Source organism: Pygocentrus nattereri, chromosome 11, assembly GCF_015220715.1.
Source record: "Pygocentrus nattereri isolate fPygNat1 chromosome 11, fPygNat1.pri, whole genome shotgun sequence".
NCBI lineage: Eukaryota > Metazoa > Chordata > Actinopteri > Characiformes > Serrasalmidae > Pygocentrus > Pygocentrus nattereri.
The window spans coordinates 27,766,971-27,787,683 of record NC_051221.1 but is presented as its reverse complement, the minus strand read 5'-3'; the positions used below and the strand labels follow the sequence as shown (position 1 = coordinate 27,787,683).

The window sequence follows — 20,713 nt, the reverse complement described above, 5'->3', positions numbered from 1 at the left end:
TTCAGTTCAGTGTTTGTGGGTTATTGTAATTTGTGATTCAGTGTGATAAATCATAAATATCAGCATCACTGGGATAGAGAAATGGGTAAACAGACAGAGAAATATTGGTTGTCAGTTAAATAGTGTTATTGATTGAATTTCCACATTGATCTATCTGTAGTAGATACAAAGTTAAGGTTACAAATTAGTTCCTAAAGTTCCTAATTTGGTTTGGACTTATGGTTCTATGAAAAAAAACATAACTTTTACATTATATAGTGGTTCTTTAAAGTTTAAAAAGCTTCTTCCTACTCACACATCTCATTTATCAAAAAATGGCTTTTTAAAGGACCATTCTTTGAAAGGTTTTTCACACCACCAACATGGATTCTTCTGTAGCATCACTTAGTTCTTTTTGTGTTTCTGAGTGATTTTGCTTTAGTAAATACCTCTTTGAGTCTATTGTATGAGTTTATTGCTCTTAGTCTTGTGTACTGAATATGTACTGAACTGTGCTTTAATACTGTGTTTTTATGTCTGCTGAACAAAAGAATGCCTCTCTAGAAATAAAGTTCAGTTCAAGCGACACTAACAGAAAGGTGGCTAGAAATGTGGGCCTGTACTTAGGTTACTCTTTGCAGTCTTGTGAAGAAAATAGGTCTCTGTTAATGCATCAGGTCACTGAGTAAAAGGCTGTACTGCTCTCCCAGTGGTAGAGTTACAGTGGATTAGAAGAGCCAGGTCCTTTATTTGTTTTTCTTCCAGTTCCACTTTTCACGGTTCCCTCCATTTGGCAATGTACAGGCTATAGTACAGAAACATTACTGCAGGCCTGTATGACTGAGAGAGGTTTTAACTAAATAAACCTCCTCAGTGAAAACGTCTCTCTGGTCCCCTCAAAGCTCTTTGTCCAACTATAAACAGAATGTTTAAATGGACCTTGTGTTTAAAACACTCCTGGGGCCACTGTAAATGTTTACAGACATTTCACGGAATGATTGGTTGAAAAGAGAAGCAGCTTTTTGTCTTCAGGTGGTTCTAAAGTCTGACTAATGACTGAAAACAACAAGAATTGTGTGAGCATCACAAAAGGTAGCATTGTTTTTGTAGAAAGGTTGACCTGTAAGTGTTGTCCATTTGAGTGAAGAGAAAGGAAGAAGGGTAAAGTGATATAAACTTGTGCAGTGTCTTACTGAATGGAGCTGGACTGGTGCTGTGTCCATGGCGATGAGTGAGGGATGGAGGGAAGTCACAGTGGCCAGAGGCCATGTGGAGATCTACTTGTTTTCTGGGACTAGTGCTGCTACACTGCCTGCATGCTGATTGGCTGAAGCAGCTTTCCGCCCTAAATAACCTGGGCTAATAGTGATAGAAGGTGAAAATTACCATGTTCTAGTTGGATCTGTTTCTTGTCAGACTGGCTCAGATTAGAATATTTGGAAGGGGGTTCTAGAAAGTTCCTTAAGCCCATTATTTGGACTGGATGATAATGGACAGTTTCATATCATGACAGTGCTACATACATTGCTACATATTACAGTATTCCTTGTGGTTATGTTATAACCACACTGCACAACTCGATGTCGTTAAAGTTCAGTCTGCATTATTTTGATGAAAAATTATGTGCATTTGTTAGATGACATCAAGGACAGATCTTGGTCTTGTGAGGCCCCTGGGCAGAAGAGTTTTTTGAGGTGAAATTCTTCCTATGGTGTCACAAATAAACAATGATAATACAATGTACAAACAATGCAAATCACACTAAAGGTAGCCCTTCACCTGAACAGCTGAGTCCTTGATCACCTACTGTATAGTCATATACAGTCTGAGTTAATGTTAGTCCAGGTTGTTATTGAGGGAACAAATAGTAGGGATTACTATTACTAAGCTCCAGTAATATCTGATATAAGCATGAGTGTATGGGATGCACATATGTCTGAATAACTTGAGATATTTGGAGGTGAAGCAACCTTTAGCTCCATTATTGCTGAGCTAGGTATGCTACTGAGTGCTTATGTGCATGCATCCCAGGTTTATCTATATATGTTGATTAGATAAAATTAAATGTTTAAAAAGTAGAATTGTATAAATATTAGATTTTGTAGGCACCTATTGAGCAGTTAGTATTGGTATCGGCCCTCAATACTAGAGGGTTGGGTTTCAGTATCGGAAGGGAAAAGTGGTATCGGTGCATCCCTAAGTCTTACACATGGAAGGGGAAACACTAAGACTACTATCACACATCTCATTTCAATGGCAAAAACAAAACAGATTAATAATAACTGAAAACAGAAAACTGTCATGAAAACAGGTACCATTTCCTCACTTATTGAATTTGTGTAGCTATTAGGACATATTCAAGAGCTATTTGTTCATCTTATGTTTGCATCTGCAGTGGATTGTCCCAAGTATTTGAGCCTGCTCTGGCCTGAATCGCCCATCAATCAGAGGTGTCTGAGCATTGCCCCAGTGGCCTGTTCTGTAGTCCATTCCATGCACACAAAAAATTTGGCAGCCCTAGCTTTATTTATGAATTTGTCTGTTCCTTATATCTCTGTACTTCTTGTAACTCACACTATGAAGAAACTGTATTGAACCGCTGCATGAAGAACGCATACTTACTGATTTTGGCTAATCAAAGCACATCTGGCGAGTATAAAAACCAGGGACCTACATGACTGGCTTGATCTCAGAGATGATTTTTGCAGCTTGAATATGCACAGAGTCTGGTGTTTACTCAAAATCTTTTTCTTTCAGTTTTTAATCTGTCCTGTCAGTTTTGCCATTAGTGCACTAGTGAGAGTCATTTGTCTGACTCTTAAATGTGCCTGATACAGATGTTAGTGGAATGAGTGTAACTATTGGATTGTTTGCATTGATGAGAAATTCTTCATACTGTTACTGTATGATGGCCTGCTCCTGCCAAATACACACATGGTGCCTTATCAGAATAAGAGAGTGAGTCACTGACAGTGATTGTAGTGTAAGTATAAGCACATCTAACTCCCACACACACTTTAGCACCATCGTGTCATATTCTCACAGATAAGCTCAGGCAACACATACACACTCTGCTGTATTACCATCTTCATTGGGGTTTTCATTTCAAGGATTTACGTATTACTGTAACTCTGTAAGGTTGTATCTACACTCGTCTGTCCCATTTCATGTTTTTAAGTTTTATAATAAAAGTTGCCATGTGCAATTAAAAATATCGAGGATCAGGAAATGGTGTTTTGTGGTCCAGAATGTTCATGTTTTTCCATCATTGTGCTTGCATTTTGTCACCATAAAGAACATAAAGTCGCAAACATTGAGTACACACACATACACATGAACATTTCATGATGTATTCACTACCTTGGGCTAATGCCACACACACAGCCAGAGCATGGTGTTTTGACAGATTTTAGAGTGTCTGTTGACAGCATCCAGCTCATGCTTGTGGTTTGGCATGAATAAACTAAAAATGATAACCTTATACATGTTAATGTTGTTTCTGCATTTGGCTCATAAATGCACTTAGTATTATTATTTTCAGGTTTAGTGACATGTGGAGCATTTTTGTGTCTTATTTTAAGTACATTATTTTCCTATTAAATCATTTAATAAATATGTGACATACAACATTATTTTACAGTGCCTCCTTTATTACGACACAGTCATCATATCAAAATTAATTTAATTTCAGGTTTTTTTGCCTGGCAAGACAAAAACATTAGATGCATTCTGTCCAACCATAAATGCAGATTAAGTAAACTATCAAAAAGTATCATTTAAAATATTAAAATTCTAGTTTGGCATGATTTTTGATTTGTAACCTCTGTAATTGTAACATGTTGCGAAACAGGGTAGCTGTAAAAGGTTTCAACTCAATGAAAAACCTTTATCCATAAATTCTGATTGCCTCAAAATGTCATGTTGCACAACCAACAGCAAAGAATTTATTCTGACGTGCCTTTGAGAAAGAGTTGGCAGGTATTGCCTCATAAAGAAGACCCAAAGTGACCTTCATGGTACAGTAACAAGGTCTGTAGCCCTTTCACAAACATTGAAAAAAGTGTCAGTCATGATTAGACAGTTCAAATGTTATGACCTGAGGTAATTAATGAAAACATGTTATTGTTTAATTATGTTTATTTGTATAACCTTTATAACTTTATATTTTTCAAGGACAAAGGTTGATATGGTGTCCCAAGTACAAAGAGTAATTTCTACACATTCAAAGTAGTGGTAAATAACTTTTTGTTTTGTGCCCCTGACATTTTCTGAAGGGTAAAATTGATTCTGATTCTTTTTAAAACTGAATTTATAATGTGTGACATATATAGCATATGAAGGCTATCAAACAAATATCAACACATTGAATAGATTTTTTCAGATACCCATTAGCCGTGGTCATCTAGATCCAAATGATTTGATGTGCAAAGGCGATTTATATGTAAAATTACAGTGAGAGAGATAATGAGTAGTTGTGCTATCCTTGAGATGATACATAACTATGGGCCCAATGTTTGTTTCTTGTGTTTGTGTGCAGCTTTATGGTGAATTCTTGCAAAATATAATCCATTCACTTTCTATGGAGTATCTCATCTAATTATCTTCGAGATCTCTGACCTGGTGTCCTCATCTCATTATAAAAGGAGTATTTTTACAGTCGGAACTGTGAGTTCACCCGATATATCCCCTGTTCTTCTTCAGCTCTGTTCTCCAAGGTGTCTGTTCTTCATCTGCCACTTCTGCTGTGTCAGTTTAATTTGGCTAATATAGGCTGGGGTTTGAAGTGCTGCTGTGTGATGATGAAGGACAGTGGACACAGGCAGCGCATTCTCTCGAGTCTTACAGTGCCTCAGAAGGGTGTAGAGTTCGTACTGTGAACAAAGCCTTGCTCTTTTACATTGCCATCTTCATTTTACTCCCTGTTGCTTTCTTGTTACTCTTCTAACTTCTTTATTTTGCACATTTAATTTTACATCTTTGAATCCCCATTAGTTGGCTCCTTAATGGAAAACAAGTAGTTCTACATTTTAGTATTTGTGTGTCCACTTATACATGCGCCACTAATACATGATGTGATGGTACCTCTGAAATAGAATACATGAATCCTTACAATGTATGTTGAATTTAGTGCATAAATCCGAGTGAACTCATTAAATAAGAATGAGAAAGGTAAAAAGAGAAAGGAAGAAATAAAAGAAAACATCTCCTAGCCACCATATGACAAAACCCCATTTATCTTTGTTAGCAGTTACCTAAGTAAAGGGTGAGCCCCTGACCGAATTCTGGACATCTTGTTTGTTTGGTCAGACATTTGCAGTAACACATTTCCACAAAGCGATGAGGCTTTTCAAAGCCTGATAGCTTCTTCAGTCTTAGAAATGCATTCCTGCCCCATTAAGTGCAATTTGTCACACTTACCAAAACCAAGCGTCATTTTCAGCTTCTTTCTTTGTCTGTCTCTCTTACCCTCTATCTCTCCTGTCTTTTTCACACCCTCTTTCTTATTCACTCTTTCTGTTTCTCTTCTTCTTTCTCTCTCTCTAGTTTGTTTCTTTTTTCTCTTTCTCATTATTTTCCCTTTGTCTTTCTCTGTACCTCTCTATAAAGAGAGGGAAACAATTATTCACTTTTTTGTTGTTTAAATTAATCACAGGTCATATGTCCACTTTTTATGCTAATGTCTTTTGACAAAAAGTATGTATGCGTAAGCGTAATATGTTTAAAAAACAAGATTGAAAAAAGATTTCTAACACCGTAAATGAATAACATTAGTACTTGAGGTTCAGCTTCGGCACATTCCTCTTCAATTCCCAAAGGTTATGAGGATCACTGGTGGACCTGCAATTTTGAAATCCTTCATAACTTTTTCAGTGAAATTCAAGGCCAGGCTATTGACTAGGCCATGCATAAACCAGTCTTGAGATATTTTGGCTGTATGTTTGGGGTTATTGTCTTGAAATGTGTCATGATTGGCCCCTCCCAGTCCTGTCCATGTGCTCCTGTTGTGTTTACTTCCCAGTCCTGTCCATGTGCTTTTGTTTTGGTTTTCAATCCTGCCCTCTTGTTTCATGACTCCACCCCTGATTGTCTCCACCTGTGTTTCCACCTGTCCCTCATTTGCCCTCATCTATTTAAGCCCTGTTTTCGCCTGTGTCTTTGCAGGTCTTTGTTTGAGATGTTTGGATGTATATTTGATTTGTTTGTATGCTGGTTTTGATATGCTGATTGTTTGTATGTTTGATTTTGTTTGAAGTGCTTTGGATTTCTGTATTCTGTGTTTCTGTTCGTCATGTCTGCCCATCGATCTATCCGTGTTGGATATATGAACCTGGACTTTTCTGCTGACTATTCAGGGACAATTAGTTGTGCTTCCATGAACTTTCCACTTGCTTATTATAGATCTTGTTGTGTTTACAAGGACATTTTTCCATTTAGGTTTTGTTAAAGACTGAGACTTTTGGAAAGCTCCTTCTTTTTCACCATGATTACTAATTTTTGTCTGAAAACTTCCCAACCAGTGTAGTGTCTTTAAAGATGGCACCAGGTGCAATTTGCAGCATTGAATATGTGTGTGTATGTGTCATATCGGTAAGAACACAGTCAAAAGACATTATGTCTGAATACTGTATCTCTCTCTCTCTCTCTCTCTCTCTCTCTGTACGCATGGTGGGTGGGGGTGTATGTGTGTTTAAGTGTCTCAAGGTCATATTACTCTTATTATCCTGCAGTCTGTAGATTTTGCAAATGCTACATTCACTTGGACTTTACAGACCTGAGCTTCTTGTCCATATAGTCCACTGCAGGATCAGGATAACAGAGAGAGGTTATGTTTTGTATTATAGTGAAGGTGCCAAATCTTTTATGATAGAATTGTACTGACATGTGTGATTAGCCATTTAGCAAAGAATATAATAAATGAAAGGCAGAACCAGTTTAGATGGGTGGTTTGAAAACTTATATGTCGTTCCACAATCGATGGTAAACAAAAAATCTCCTACAGTTGGGACACAGCAGGTCTTTATATGCTTCCGTTCACACTCTGTTACCACTAACAGGAAATTGAGCTGTCAGCAGTGCAGTTGGCGTGTAGCATGTCTGTTGATTGAGTGAAAGGGAAGATGGGTCCTCTCAGACTAAAATAACCAGACAGGCAATGTGAGGCTACGTGAGTTTACCTGCAGACTTGCTCTTCACAGCTCTGATGCTTAGCTCATTAAGATGTTTACGTTCACAGAGAGAAGACACTGAGTCTGTGAGACTCAGCAAAACAACAAGTATTTGTGAGTTTGTTGCATTGGTTTTATTTTTAATCATTCATAATCTACACTGATTCCGTTTTTCAAGTAATTCAAGTCCTTGCAGTTTCAGAACATACTGACATTAGCTGTTATAAATGGTTTATAGCGTCTAAATACTCTAAGTTATTGATTATGAATGGCCCATTAAGTAGAAAGCCAGTTATGTTCAATGACTTACTATCTGTGTGTGCTGCTAAAATACAAAAGCAGGCTTTTACCTCTGATCATACTGCAGTTGTTATATATTCGTTTAGTTTGAACTACTTTATGATTCCATGCAGCGTTTCTGCTGCTACAAAAACTCACTTGCCAACAGGGTTGGACGAGATTTAGGCATCAGGATGTAACTGACATGTTTGCTTTCTAACCTTTAGGTTTTATGTGTGGTGTGCAAATTTTTTGGCCCAAAAAAAAATTTTTTTCAAATCTAAACCTGATATGTGATAAATATCACAAACACATTGCATTGCATTAAATCCAGTTAAACATCACTGATTATCTTGTCTTTGTAATGAAACATGCAGTTGGTCAGTGTTTTTTAAGTAAGAATATGCTTTATACACCTCTGTATAGCAGTGTGGTATAGCAGTATATAATGAAAAGCTGAAGCAGCGTCTAGTTTTGTAGTACCTGAGTTAGTCACAACAGAATATAACTACAGAATGTCCTGGTCCTCACAGAAGCAGTTTTTCTGCAAACTGATTTATTGCTTTGGGGTAGTTTTATTGAAATATATTGTTAAGAAAATGGTGTATGGCATTTCAGATTTGCAGTTTTATCAGCAAGTAAAATCAATAAGAGCTCCCTCACTATGTAGAGTACGGCAACACTGGTAGCTTTCAAGGATCTGGGAAAAAAAAAAGTCTAGGGAAATTCAAAACCCTGCCGTGTCAAAACATACTGGATAAAGCAGAAATGTGTTACACTTAAATTCTCCAGTAAAAAAGCAGGGAACTAAGTAAATGTTAGACTTTTGGAGCTGCACACAACTTGATTGCATAGAGCAGATGTAAAAGACATCCATTGAATGTGTCTAGATGTGTCTGTGTAGTCACAGGTGCGCAGACAATCCAGTAGGGGCTCAATCATGTTGTTTGTAAGACAAAGCTAACAGTAAGATAAGCCAAAAGCATAATCCTCTGTTGATACTGGATAGGTAGGCAGGTACTTTTGGCTCACCTTTTCGCTGTAATGTATCTTCCCTTGTCGAGGCAGGGCTAGTACAAAAGAGGTCTTTCATGTCTTGGCCATTGTTGCTTATATTGTTTTCTTTCACCCAGAGGAGAGGGGTCCTCTCTGGGGACTGCTCTTTTATGTGGAAAAAGAGGACATTAGCATAGTCTAGTGTGGGAGATACTGGATGCACAAAGAAGAGACAAGGGTTTTAAAGGTGATGTGAAGTGTCATTTGAACTGTTCACTTTGCCTCACACAATGATGTTACAGTGGAAAATGATAAGACAGTTAAGGTTTGGTGACAAAAAAGTGGACATTAACAACCCACTGGAGCATACCTTGATTTGAACAGGTTTGCTTAGAAGATTGTGAGTGGCTAGTGAGTATTTTCACAGATTTATTGGTATGGGAAGTCCTGCTGATAAGGCGTAGCAATGGCTATTTAAATGTTATATAAGAAACAAAATGCTATTTTGAGCACCTCCCAAACATTGTTGCCTGCAAAAGTTTGCATACAAGCTTTTTACTTAGAAAATGAACAAAACATGTAATTGGACCAGGGGTGTTCAAACCTTTGCACGTGACTGCATGTTTGGTAGGTGCACAGAGCGGAATTATGTGTCTTATATGACATTTAAATATTGACATGTAAATGTGTTGACCAGGGGCACAAAAATGTTTGTGTACAACTCTACTGTCAGGCATCAAGGGAGCTCTTGTCTGATAGTTTAATACTGTGATGGTTCATGTTGTTTACCTGCTTTAAGGTTAAGTTCTAAGGTTATTTACACATGGCTTTTTTATACTTGTATGATGAATTGTGCATTTTCCTGTTCATTAGAGTCAATAAAAATAAAGTAGAGGTATCGGAATCTGTTAAATTTTGGACCATTTAAAATTTTATCAACAGTTACTCAAATGTGATTTTTTTTCTAATTTTCAGTAATATTAGCGCCATTGTTTTTAAAAAAAAATTAATTAATTAATTAATACATTTTTTGACCACCATTTTGGTTTACCTATACATTCACATGACCACTAAGGGTCTTACATTTTTATTGATTATATCTCATTATTTGTTCTATGTTGTTTTTTTATTTGTTAACTGTTGGGGGGGGGGTTATAGTGATAATATGAAGGTGGACTTTAATTAGATTTAGATTTAGTTTTTTGTGCTTTTGTACCTGATTTGTCTGCCAACAAAGTATGCACAAACAAACAAACAAACAAATAAACAAACAAATAAATAAAAATAAATTATCGCCAGTTAATGGAATGTTTGACGTTTTTGATGTTGGTCAGGTAAAGTATAGTTTTTCATTAAAGGCAGAATTCTGTTTTGGATTTTTCACAGTGTGCATATATTCCTTCTGATTTGGACTGAATAGGTGATGGATGAACTGTTAAAACTAAAATGACACACTTAAGAAACTGACAGCTATGGGTCAGAGACCTGGCCCACATAGCGGCTGCGCAAGCTAATCATTTGGAAATTAGAGCATAACAGGGGAGGCTGTTGGCATTTATTTTCTCCACCCTCGACATCTGTCTCTGCCTCTTCTCGGTTTAAGCATCCACTCAAAGATGTGAGTTAGACATTTGTTTCAATTTGTTGAGAATTTCAAATAACATTATTCCAAATCAAAGCTTGATTTCCTGAAGACCTAAAAAGACACGATTGGACACGACTGGTGACTTAACAGTTGTTATGATACTGCAAGTTCAAAAAATGTTACTCCAGTTCTCTTAGCTACAGGTTTTAATTATTCCAGCATCTAGTAGTTGATGGGTTAGAGAGGCGAAGAAGCTATCAGGGCTTTTTTTGAGGTCATTCACCACCAGAGGTTGATTTGTGTTAGTCTACAGAATGACGGATAGGAAAGAGCTATGTGAAGGATCTTTTAACCTCTGACACTGTAACGGTGGGTGGTGGTTTACTATACAACGGGAATGACTTAAACCACCAGGCAGAGCGCTGAGAGAGAGGGTAAAGAGTGCAGAGAGAAATATCTTTGAAATGGAGTTCGCTCATTTGTCTGCATTCAATATGTATTCTCTAGAGTGCACATGGACGAACTGTAGGGATGCTCTTTAACAGGTTATATCCTTAGTAAGTGCTTGCTTCTCGTGGTATAGAATTGTTTTCCTATGGTCTTGTTATGGTCTGCATAAAGGCATAAACATAGAGCTGAATATTACAGTTTAAATGCTCTTGTGTTTGGCACATGCTATTACTGAAAAATCACTCTGCAATGCTTGTATTAATTTGAAGTGATCAGAATACAATTGCTTTGCCATTTGCCAGTACAAATGTTGTTGCTACAGAGAATGACACCATTCCTGCCACGTTAGAGGCCATTAATCTTGGAGTAGACAAAAAAAAACCCTGTGTCTCTGCCTGCCACAGAGGTTATGTTTTGAGATAAAGATCATTATGGACCAGTTCATGACTTTAATTATGTAAGAAAACTTTCCTCGAAGAGATCCATTTTTAAATGAGATGATATTGCTTTTACCCTCTGTCTTTCTTGTGTCTGTGTCCACATAAGGATTACAACATTCTAAAAGTGTACATTGCATTCAGTGTCCATATTACTCGTCTCCTACACTGTAAAATATGTCATTTCTATAATTGTGTACTGTCACAATTCAGTATGCTACTTTTTGTATTTTCAGTTGTATACAGCATCCTGTGTTGAATTCTGGGAAAAAAATGTACAGTACAGTAAAATGATACAGTATCAGGTGTTTTATTGTATGGCTACTGTAATACAATTGTAACAATATTATATCAGTACATCAAGCTATATAGTATTGTCAACTTGTAAAGGCAATGTAAAACTAGGCACCAAAGTGCTTTTTTGAAGCAGCTATAGGCTGTCTTTATTTTAATTAAATTTTGCTTTTCTATATTATATTTTAATTTTTAAAGCTTTAGCTGAGCTTCATTAACATCTGTGAACCAGGATAGGTTGAACAAACCTATACTTATCAAGTGGCAAATTTGTTTAGCATTAACCCAGCTACCTAACGCTACCTAACAATATAATAGCATGCTAGACTACCTAGCTCAATCTGTGTTGACATAAAATAAAGCAAGAGTATTTCAACCTTTGTAAGTGTCTTATTACCGCTGCAACAACAATGCTAATTTCTGCTAGTCATCCAGTCTGTATGGGAAACGTTTGTGAGCGATGAGACGGATGCATATGCAGAAATAAGCGAGATTAATTAAGGGCAAATCCATACTCAGGGTCAAGACAGTCCAGATTCAGGTAACCAACACGGAGAGATTGGGGTACAGTCATGATAACACAGAAATAGAGACTCAACAAAAAACAGAGACTAGGACAAATAACGGAGGCCGGAGGAACAAACACCAAACAATATCAAACACTACCAAATAATTCAAACAATGCAAACACCTCATACATATCAAACAATACATACAAAGACCAGCGACTACACAGGGGAAAACACAGGGCTTAAACACAACAAGGATAACAAGGGATAACAGGACACGGGTGGAAAACACAGGCGGCAACAATCAGGGATGGAGACTGAAAACAAGGGGCCAGAGTGGGAAGATAAATGAAAGCACATTGACACGTAACCAAAAGCACATGAAAGACCAAAACACAAGCACATGGAGGACTGGGAGGGCCCAATAGTGACATAGTGGTTTACATTTATTTTCCCACTCTGAGTTTAATATTATTCAGCTCTAGCTTAAATTCTGACTTTTGGCAGTTTGTAATACATCCAAATTTTCTTTTAGGATTTTTGGCTCTTTTAAAAGCATTTCAGATACAATTTAATGGCATGAACTGCTGTTTTAACTCTTTCGTTTCCTAATATCCCTGCTAGAAAACTCAGCAAACCTAGCTGGCCACCGGCAAAACCATGTTGTGTTTTGAGTGCTTGTATGCTGGTCAACAGCAGAACCAGCAAATGGTGGTTTTTTTGCATGATGGTATGGAATTCATGTTGGTCTAAACTGTTTTTTTTAAGCAGGGATGTGTGTGCACATATATTATTGAGAAAAGGGGATATTGTTGATTACCATAAAATACTATTAGTAGGCTAATAGGCCTATGTAGTCTTGTAAAAGTTTTGTGCAGCAATTAAAAATAAAGTACAATATACAGTGGGTTGCAAAAGTATTCAGCCCCCTTGAACTTTTCAACCTTTTGCCACATTTCAGGCTTCAAACATAAAGATATGAAATTGTAATTTTTTGTGAAGAATCAACAACAAGTGGGACACAATTGTGAAGTGGAACGAAATTTATTGGATATTTTAAACTTTTTTTAGAAATAAAAAACTGAAAAGTGGGGCGTGCAATATTATTCGGCCCCTTTACTTTCAGTGCAGCAAACTCACTCCAGAAGTTCAGTGAGGATCTCTGAATGATCCAATGTTGACCTAAATGACTGATGATGATAAATAGAATCCACCTGTGTGTAATCAAGTCTCCGTATAAATGCACCTGCTCTGTGATAGTCTCAGAGTTCTGTTTAAAGCGCAGAGAGCATCATGAAGACCAAGGAACACACCAGGCAGGTCCGAGATACTGTTGTGGAGAGGTTTAAAGCCGGATTTGGATAGAAAAAGATTTCCCAAGCTTTAAACATCTCAAGGAGCACTGTGCAAGCGATCATATTGAAATGGAAGGAGCATCAGACCACTGCAAATCTACCAAGACCCGGCCGTCCCTCTAAACTTTCAGCTCAAACAAGGAGAAGACTGATCATAGATGCAGCCAAGAGGCCCATGATCACTCTGGATGAACTGCAGAGATCTACAGCTGAGGTGGGAGACTTTGTCCATAGGACAACGATCAGTGGTACACTGCACAAATCTGGGCTTTATGGAAGAGTGGCAAGAAAAAGCCATTTCTCAAAGATATCCATAAAAAGTCTCATTTAATGTTTGCCACAAGCCACCTGGGAGACACACCAAACATGTGGAAGAAGGTGCTCTGGTCAGATGAAACCAAAATCGAACTTATGTTTGGCGTAAAAGCAATACAGCTCATCACCCTGAACACACCATCCCCACTGTCAAACATGGTGGTGGCAGCATCATGGTTTGGGCCTGCTTTTCTTCAGCAGGGACAGGGAAGATGGTTAATATTGATGGGAAGATGGATGGAGCCAAATACAGGACCATTCTGGAAGAAAACCTGTTGGAGTCTGCAAAAGACCTGAGACTGGGACGGAGATTTATCTTCCAACAAGACAATGATCCAAAACATAAAGCAACATCTACAATGGAATGGTTCACAAATAAACGTATCCAGGTGTTAGAATGGCCAAGTCAAAGTCCAGACCTGAATCCAATCGAGAATCTGTGGAAAGAGCTGAAAACTGCTGTTCACAAACGCTCTCCATCCAACTTCACTGAGCTCGAGCTGTTTTGCAAGGAAGAATGGGCAAAAATTTCAGTCTCTCGATGTGCAAGACTGACAGAGACGTACCCCAAGCCACTTGCAGCTGTAATCACAGCAAAAGGTGGCGCTACAAAGTATTAAAGCAAGGGGGCTGAATAATATTGCACGCCCCACTTTTCAGTTTTTTATTTCTAAAAAAAGTTTAAAATATCCAACAAATTTCGTTCCACTTCACGATTGTGTCCCACTTGTTGTTGACTCTTCACAAAAAATGTCAATTTCATATCTTTATGTTTGAAGCCTGAAATGTGGCAAAAGGTTGAAAAGTTCAAGGGGGCTGAATACTTTTGCAACCCACTGTATCATTAAACATTTATTGAAATAAATGTTTCTGTATGAGTGAACATTGCTTCCAGCCAGTTTCTACTATGAGTCATTTTTTACTGTATATAAATGCACAGAAATGGGACAAATTGCATAATTCACTATGGAAACTGCTGATGTGAAATTTAATGACATCTCTTCTCTATTTTTCCAGTTGAAGTGTCACAAGCCTATGGATTCAGATCACAGAAGAAGCTTGCGGAAAACATAGACTGGTCATATTCGGGTAAGTGACTGAGATGTGATGATTACATAATTTTTAGTGTTTCTTCTTGAGAAGACAGGCAGCCACTGAGGAAAGATGTACCTACACTGACAGCTGTCATGCAACAGCAGCAAAAGCTCAGGAACCATCTTGTTGGTTCATGCACCACATAACATAACAGTTTAGACTCGTCCTTATCCGTTAAGTAGAGCATTTCATCAGCACTGACTTGTCATGCCAAGTCTGCTTTTGTCTGAGTGCATTTTGAGTTCCTGTTCTTGTGGACCATGCCTTGCCTTTTGTCTCTTGTTGCATCTTTTCACTGCCTCTTATGCTAATGGAAGGGGGGCTCAGTAACCTTAATTTTTTAATATGCTGTGAATGTTTTGTACTGCAAGATAACGTGTTTCTGATTAAGCTTTTTATTATGTGAGAAGTCAAAGTGCTAAATTGGTACTTCACTCAATTTATTGTTTTCACTACATGAAGACATCTCTTAATGAATTGGTCACTGAATGATATTTTAGCTGAAACACACATGGAAGAAGATGCAGATGCAGAGTTTTGAAAAATGCAAGCACTTGCCTTGGCAAATGATAGGAAATAAATTAGGTAGAAATAGAACAACAGGAAGATATTTAATAGTCAAGTGAAGCAGAGAGGGCTAAGATTAAGCAGGAGATTAGGTGACAGATCATCGTCAGTTTTAACAACATCAAAACCTACAGAGCTATGACAAGCAAACATCTCAAAAACTGCAATAGCTTAAAAACTCCCTTTGTTTCAAAATAGATTGCAATATTTGTTGTAATCCAAAACAAATTATGTGGCCTCAAGGCACAAATAGTAGTATTGTAAATAACAGGGCTTTGTAATGCCCCAGCTAGAGTTGGAAAGCAATGTAGACTGTCAGAGTTCTGCAAAGAAGGTGCTGAATATGCTGAAAGTATATATGTTCACTCTCAGAAAATAAGGTGCGACACTGCCACTGGGGCAGTACCCTTCTTGTCACTGGGGTGGTACCCTCAGGAGTACATCTCTGTACCTTTAGTCAGGGAACATAATTGTACCAAGTCAGGGAACATAAGTTGTGCTGACTCCACACACCCAGTCTTTTCTCCAGGCTTTTTATTAAACGGTTCTGTTTTAAAACAAAAAGAATATCAAATATCTACTTTTCCACTAGGCAAAACTTATTTAATGTACAAAATTGGACCTTAAAACCACTGTTGTACCTTTGAGGGAACATTTGCACTGTTTGTACCTTGATGAAAGAATCATGTACCTGCATGGTACCTTTATTTCTAACAGTGTAGTACTACATTTTGAGGAATGTTGCTTACAAAGGTACACTACATGTACATGCTTTTGCAGGTTATCTTTGAGTGGCCGTTAACTGATTCCAACCATGGCCCATGCAAGACTTTTTAATATTCTCGCGAAAATGAGCCAATTAGGAGGTTTAACACTCCAAGTATTAGCTTTAAATTCATTTTGATAATCTGTGGAAATGTGGAGGCCACAAAAAAGTATTCCAGTTGTTCTCTATGTGTGATAAAACATCATTTTGTCATGTACCACTCATATCTGTATTTATACATTTGTTTTTTCATGGCAGCTTGTACAGGACAAGCCATGATTGTGTTCAGTTTTTACATACATGGGTTTAGACCCTTTTTCATAATACATCTACAGTTGCACTGAATCATCTTCAGCTGCACTCTAAATGCCATCCCATAAGAATATACTTAATGTCTCTGAAGTGCTGTTGATCTCTTATGCATGCTGAACTACTAGTGACTCCAGAATCTAAGCACATCGTTTCCATTGAACAGAGCCAAAAGTCCAGGTTTTTAGCAATAAATAACATCTGTGACACATTTTTTTTTCTCATTATAGCACCATGGAGAATTCCCCCATTTCTCACCCAGCTCTGCTATGAAAAGTAGGCCAGATTTGAAATTGCGCTGTTTTTTTTCTTTCAGATCTTTTGAATGCTGAGCTACATCATTAACTAATTGTTTGTGTGGCTTAACATGTGGATCACTACAACATAATATTGTAGAAGTACAAAGTAATGTTGTTACCATGAGGCCCAAGTATTAACATTTTATTATATTTAAATATGCATTTAGATACAGTAAGTCTTTTATGGTTGAGAATGGTTGGATAAAGTTGATCCGCCTCAACCCACAGACAAGAGACTGGGGTTCAATTCCCCGTCCAGGCAAGAAGCCAGTAAGATCTATTACAGCCATTGAAGTCCTTGGGCAAAATGTTACAAACGTCCTACTAGTTCAAAAGGCCCTGAGGAAAACAGAGAAGCCTTTCTTTTGAAGGCATAACTTGCAGGCAAAAGTAATAAATTGCAAAGTACCAAAGCATATCACATTTACATTGATAGCAGATCCTAGCCAGAGTGAGTGTGAATTTGATCGTTCTACGCAGATAGTTGTAAGGAGTCTTGCCCAAGGACTCTTATTGTTATAGCATAGTGTGCTTGCCGTCATTTTGTGATAATAATATCAATATTGTGATAATATTGTCTCAAAGTGCATGTAATGCTTCCTTCTCACTATGACTTGCTCTGTTCTGTATGGCATTTCTGCATAATTTAATCATTGGGATGCAAACTAGTAATTCAGAGTAGTTTGACGTTAAATCAAATACATCGAAAGAGTCAGAATTCTTCAAAGTGGTAGTGATAGGAACCAGCTGTCCAAAACACTTAATGCCTTAAAATCTCACAGAGATTGTTATGAATACATTGCTTGACGGCTGAAACAGTGTTTTATGGTAATTTTATGAGAAGGTTTTGGTCTAAATGTATTTTTGAATTCATTCGTAGCAGAAAGATATGTGCGGGTCATTGTAAGGCAAAATTGTACCAAAGAAAACATATTTTGGATTTCAAAACATATAAAATATGTCAGATTTTACCATTAACAATATTGCACTTAAAAGCTCAGAGTACACAAGTAGGTTCACTGGTGTTTTTGGATAAGAAATAAAGTGGCTATATTAGCATTGTGACATGTTGAATCGTACTTACTATCATCACCATTGTAAAGAAAACCTCAGCTGCTATTTTATTCTATAGCACACCATTTCACATCAAAACATTCAGAATAATGTTTTGGTTTTTGCATCTCCCCTGTTGGATTATACAGGTGTTTTAAAACATTTCCTTTTAATATTGTATGTTTGCTTGTGAGACAGTGGATATAACTAGTGTTGGTTGGCTTGGTTCACTGCAGGTCACCATAGAAAGATTGTCTTAGTCAAATTGATACTTTTGTCTCCTCTGTGAAAAAATTTTCCACTGCTGTCACGTAATGTATTTCTTTGAAAGACTGACTCATTTTGTTAGCTCAACTTCTGTAGTGCTACATTTCTCTTGCCCTCATTCATCTCTCCTCTCTCTCTCTCTCTCTCTCTCTCTCTCTCTCTCTCTCTCTCCCTCCCTCCCTCCCTTTCTTTTTCTCTGGCCTTTCATCTCTTCCGCGTCATAACAAACAAGGTCTGGGTGGCACATGAGGTTGGCACGACAAAGAGGACATTATTGTGCCCAGTATGCAGACAAGCATCCAGGCAGATGGGGCATTGTTCATCGGCACTGGCCTAAATGCCAGCTTCTCCTCCCCCTAACTGACCCGCTTCTCTGCCTAATTGCATAACTTGAGGATCACCCCTAAACTCTCCTGATTCAATCAATTCCTGTATGCTAATTTTAACATACCGAGTTGGCAGACTTTGGCCTTTCTGTAATGGAGTGAATGTGGCAGGACAAAGGCTAGTACCTTCATTCAGCAGAATATTAGAAGTCATAAGCTGTTGGGGCAAATGGTGTGTTGTACTTCAACCAACTTACTGCCTGACAGACCATTATTCCTCATATGGTTATGTGCTCCCATTCAGAGAAATGGGGAGCAGGGTAGTGAGAGAGAGCTTTTAAGGACTGGTCAGTCTCTGTTAGTTCCTATCCTTGACTGAATGACTCCTCAGATACTTAGTCTAAGACATAAACAAAAAGCATTGCCAGAGTGCTGTGTTTTTCTGAACAGTGTAGTTTAGGTCAAATTGTAGTGTTCATTTTATTGCGTTAATGCCTTTTCTTTTTTCCAGAGCCAGGAAATGGCCTGTATGCCCTTTGAGGCAAAGAGGCTGCCCCTACCCATGGACTTTTTCTGGCTGTGAATAAAACTACTCAATTACATTTCCTCAGTACAAAAGGACTTTATATGTTTCCAAGTGAGCTTGTGTATTTCAAGATCATGCGCATTACTTTAGAAAGACTTGACATCTATAATTTCTTTATTTGCAAAATGGAGATTGCTGTTCTGTTGTAACCTATCGTAAATGAGAATAATAATAATCTGTGTATGATAAGAAACTACTCTTTTGAAAATAAAAGTGTCAGAAAGGATTCTTCACATAATGCCATAGAAGAACCGCTTTTGGTTTCCTTAAGTGGATACCTGTAGGAGAGAAAAAGAAAAAAGAGATCTCCTTAATACCTCTATAGTATGTCATGGACAATAATGAGAACAAATGGAAAGACAAAGGAGACCTTTGCTTAAGTCTCCTGTTGCTCAGATATTTCTCCTGAACCAAAGAGCCCCGTAACCTCACCTGTGTCCTCTTGAGTTTTAATAGAAATTTCACATCATGGTTAGATTTGCAGCAATAACATGTTTATCTGAGTTTAAGTTCATCTGAGTTTATCTGAAACTTAACTCTCATCTCTTCCCTGTCTGTTCTATATCTCAGGCCTCCTTTGTGTCTAACGCTCTTTCTCTGAAAGAAGGAGAATCACCATTAATCCTCCTGATCAATAAAAGCATTAAATACAAGCAAAACAGCATTTGTGCAATATAATTATCCTCTAGAGGGTTCTTTAGAGAACCAAAAGAACAAGATAAAAAAATGCACTTTTATAGTTCTCAAAATTAAAAGCACAGATATGTTTTGGCAAACGACCTTCCTCAGCATGCTAACGTCACACTAGTTACCAACCAACTAAATAGTGCTACTAGTTACATTAACCACTCATTTATGATGTCATTGAGGTGAATCATAAGTACCAACAAGAGCCCTCATTGACCATCTCCAGTACAAATCAAAGCAAACCAAAAAAACATAATTATAAATAAAAGAGGATAATTTTTATAAATTAGATGAATGAGTGTAAAGAGCCATTTTAAGGGTGAAAGAATCTCTATATAATCTAAAGGTTATAGGAAGAACCTTTATATTGTGTGAACATGGTTCGTTAGGGAACCCAAAGTGTTTTTTTCTATAGCATCACTGAGATGTGTGCACAAACTATACAGTAAAATAAAGAAAGTTAATGTTCCATCGACATGATGCTTCCTTTTGCTTTTACTGGGTTGAAAAGTGTTATAAAATTCTGAAGTATCTCTGGCAGGAGTAATCACTTACAGTCTCAGTGGGTTAAAATTTTTAATATGTTAGATGTGAGAAACATGCTGTGCTTTTAGTGATATCTCCATTTAACTCTAAGGCAAAGCTGATAAATTCCTGAAAGGTTGAAGGAGGTGTCAGTGTTGAGCTTGTGTCTCTGTCAGTGGGTAAATGTGTGTGAGAAGACATGTGGGAAGAGGTGGACTGTGTGTGTGTGTGTGTGTGTGTGTGTGTGTGTGGGTGTGTGGAGAATGCTCTCTTTTATCAGTATTGGCTCTGCAACACACGTCTCAAATTCTCTCTCATTTAAAACGCCCCTTTCAGAGAGTACTTTCATTGGAGTCCAGCTTCAAAAACTGGCTAAATGCCTTCAGAAAAGTAGGTAACTCAATTTACTATATGAAAGTTTGTTTATCACTGAGACTGTGAAAACAATGTCTTAAAAGGACTTTTGTTCTAACTCTGTTTCCTTTTTTTCCCTCCAGTACACAGCACTTTTGTTTGCTTTTTTACTTTTATGATCCTTAGAGGCTAGAAGGAAGAAACTTACTGATATAATCAAAAACAATCACTGTGTGTATCCCAATAAGACACTGTATTTTCTGTCATTCCTCCTACTTGTACTTAACTGGAAAATACGGACAACATGGCTAATAAGAAACAGAGTGTTTAACTTGCTTTTGTCTCCAGCAAATTTACAGCTGGTAATAGTTGATCTTGTCAGGCCTGTCATTAGCCGAGCAGCAGTGATCCTCAGCAGTGCTTACTGAGTCTTCAGTGCAGACTCATGTAATGATGTTTGAAACGTGCTGTGTCCACACACTCCACATTACACTATATAACATCATTAGTAGCA

The 20,713-nt window shown here is 37.6% G+C and overlaps 1 protein-coding gene across 5 annotated transcripts in view; it reads left to right on the top strand.

Moving 5' to 3' along the window:
- Positions 1-20,713, top strand: part of ptprz1a (protein tyrosine phosphatase receptor type Z1a) — a 72,241-nt gene that overhangs the window by 13,369 nt on the left and 38,159 nt on the right. For all 5 annotated transcript variants that reach the window (XM_017713676.2, XM_017713675.2, XM_017713674.2 and 2 more), the window contains one exon: positions 14,383-14,454. In XM_017713676.2, coding sequence (XP_017569165.1) covers positions 14,383-14,454 — 72 coding nt within the window. The remainder of the gene's footprint in view (positions 1-14,382; positions 14,455-20,713) is intronic.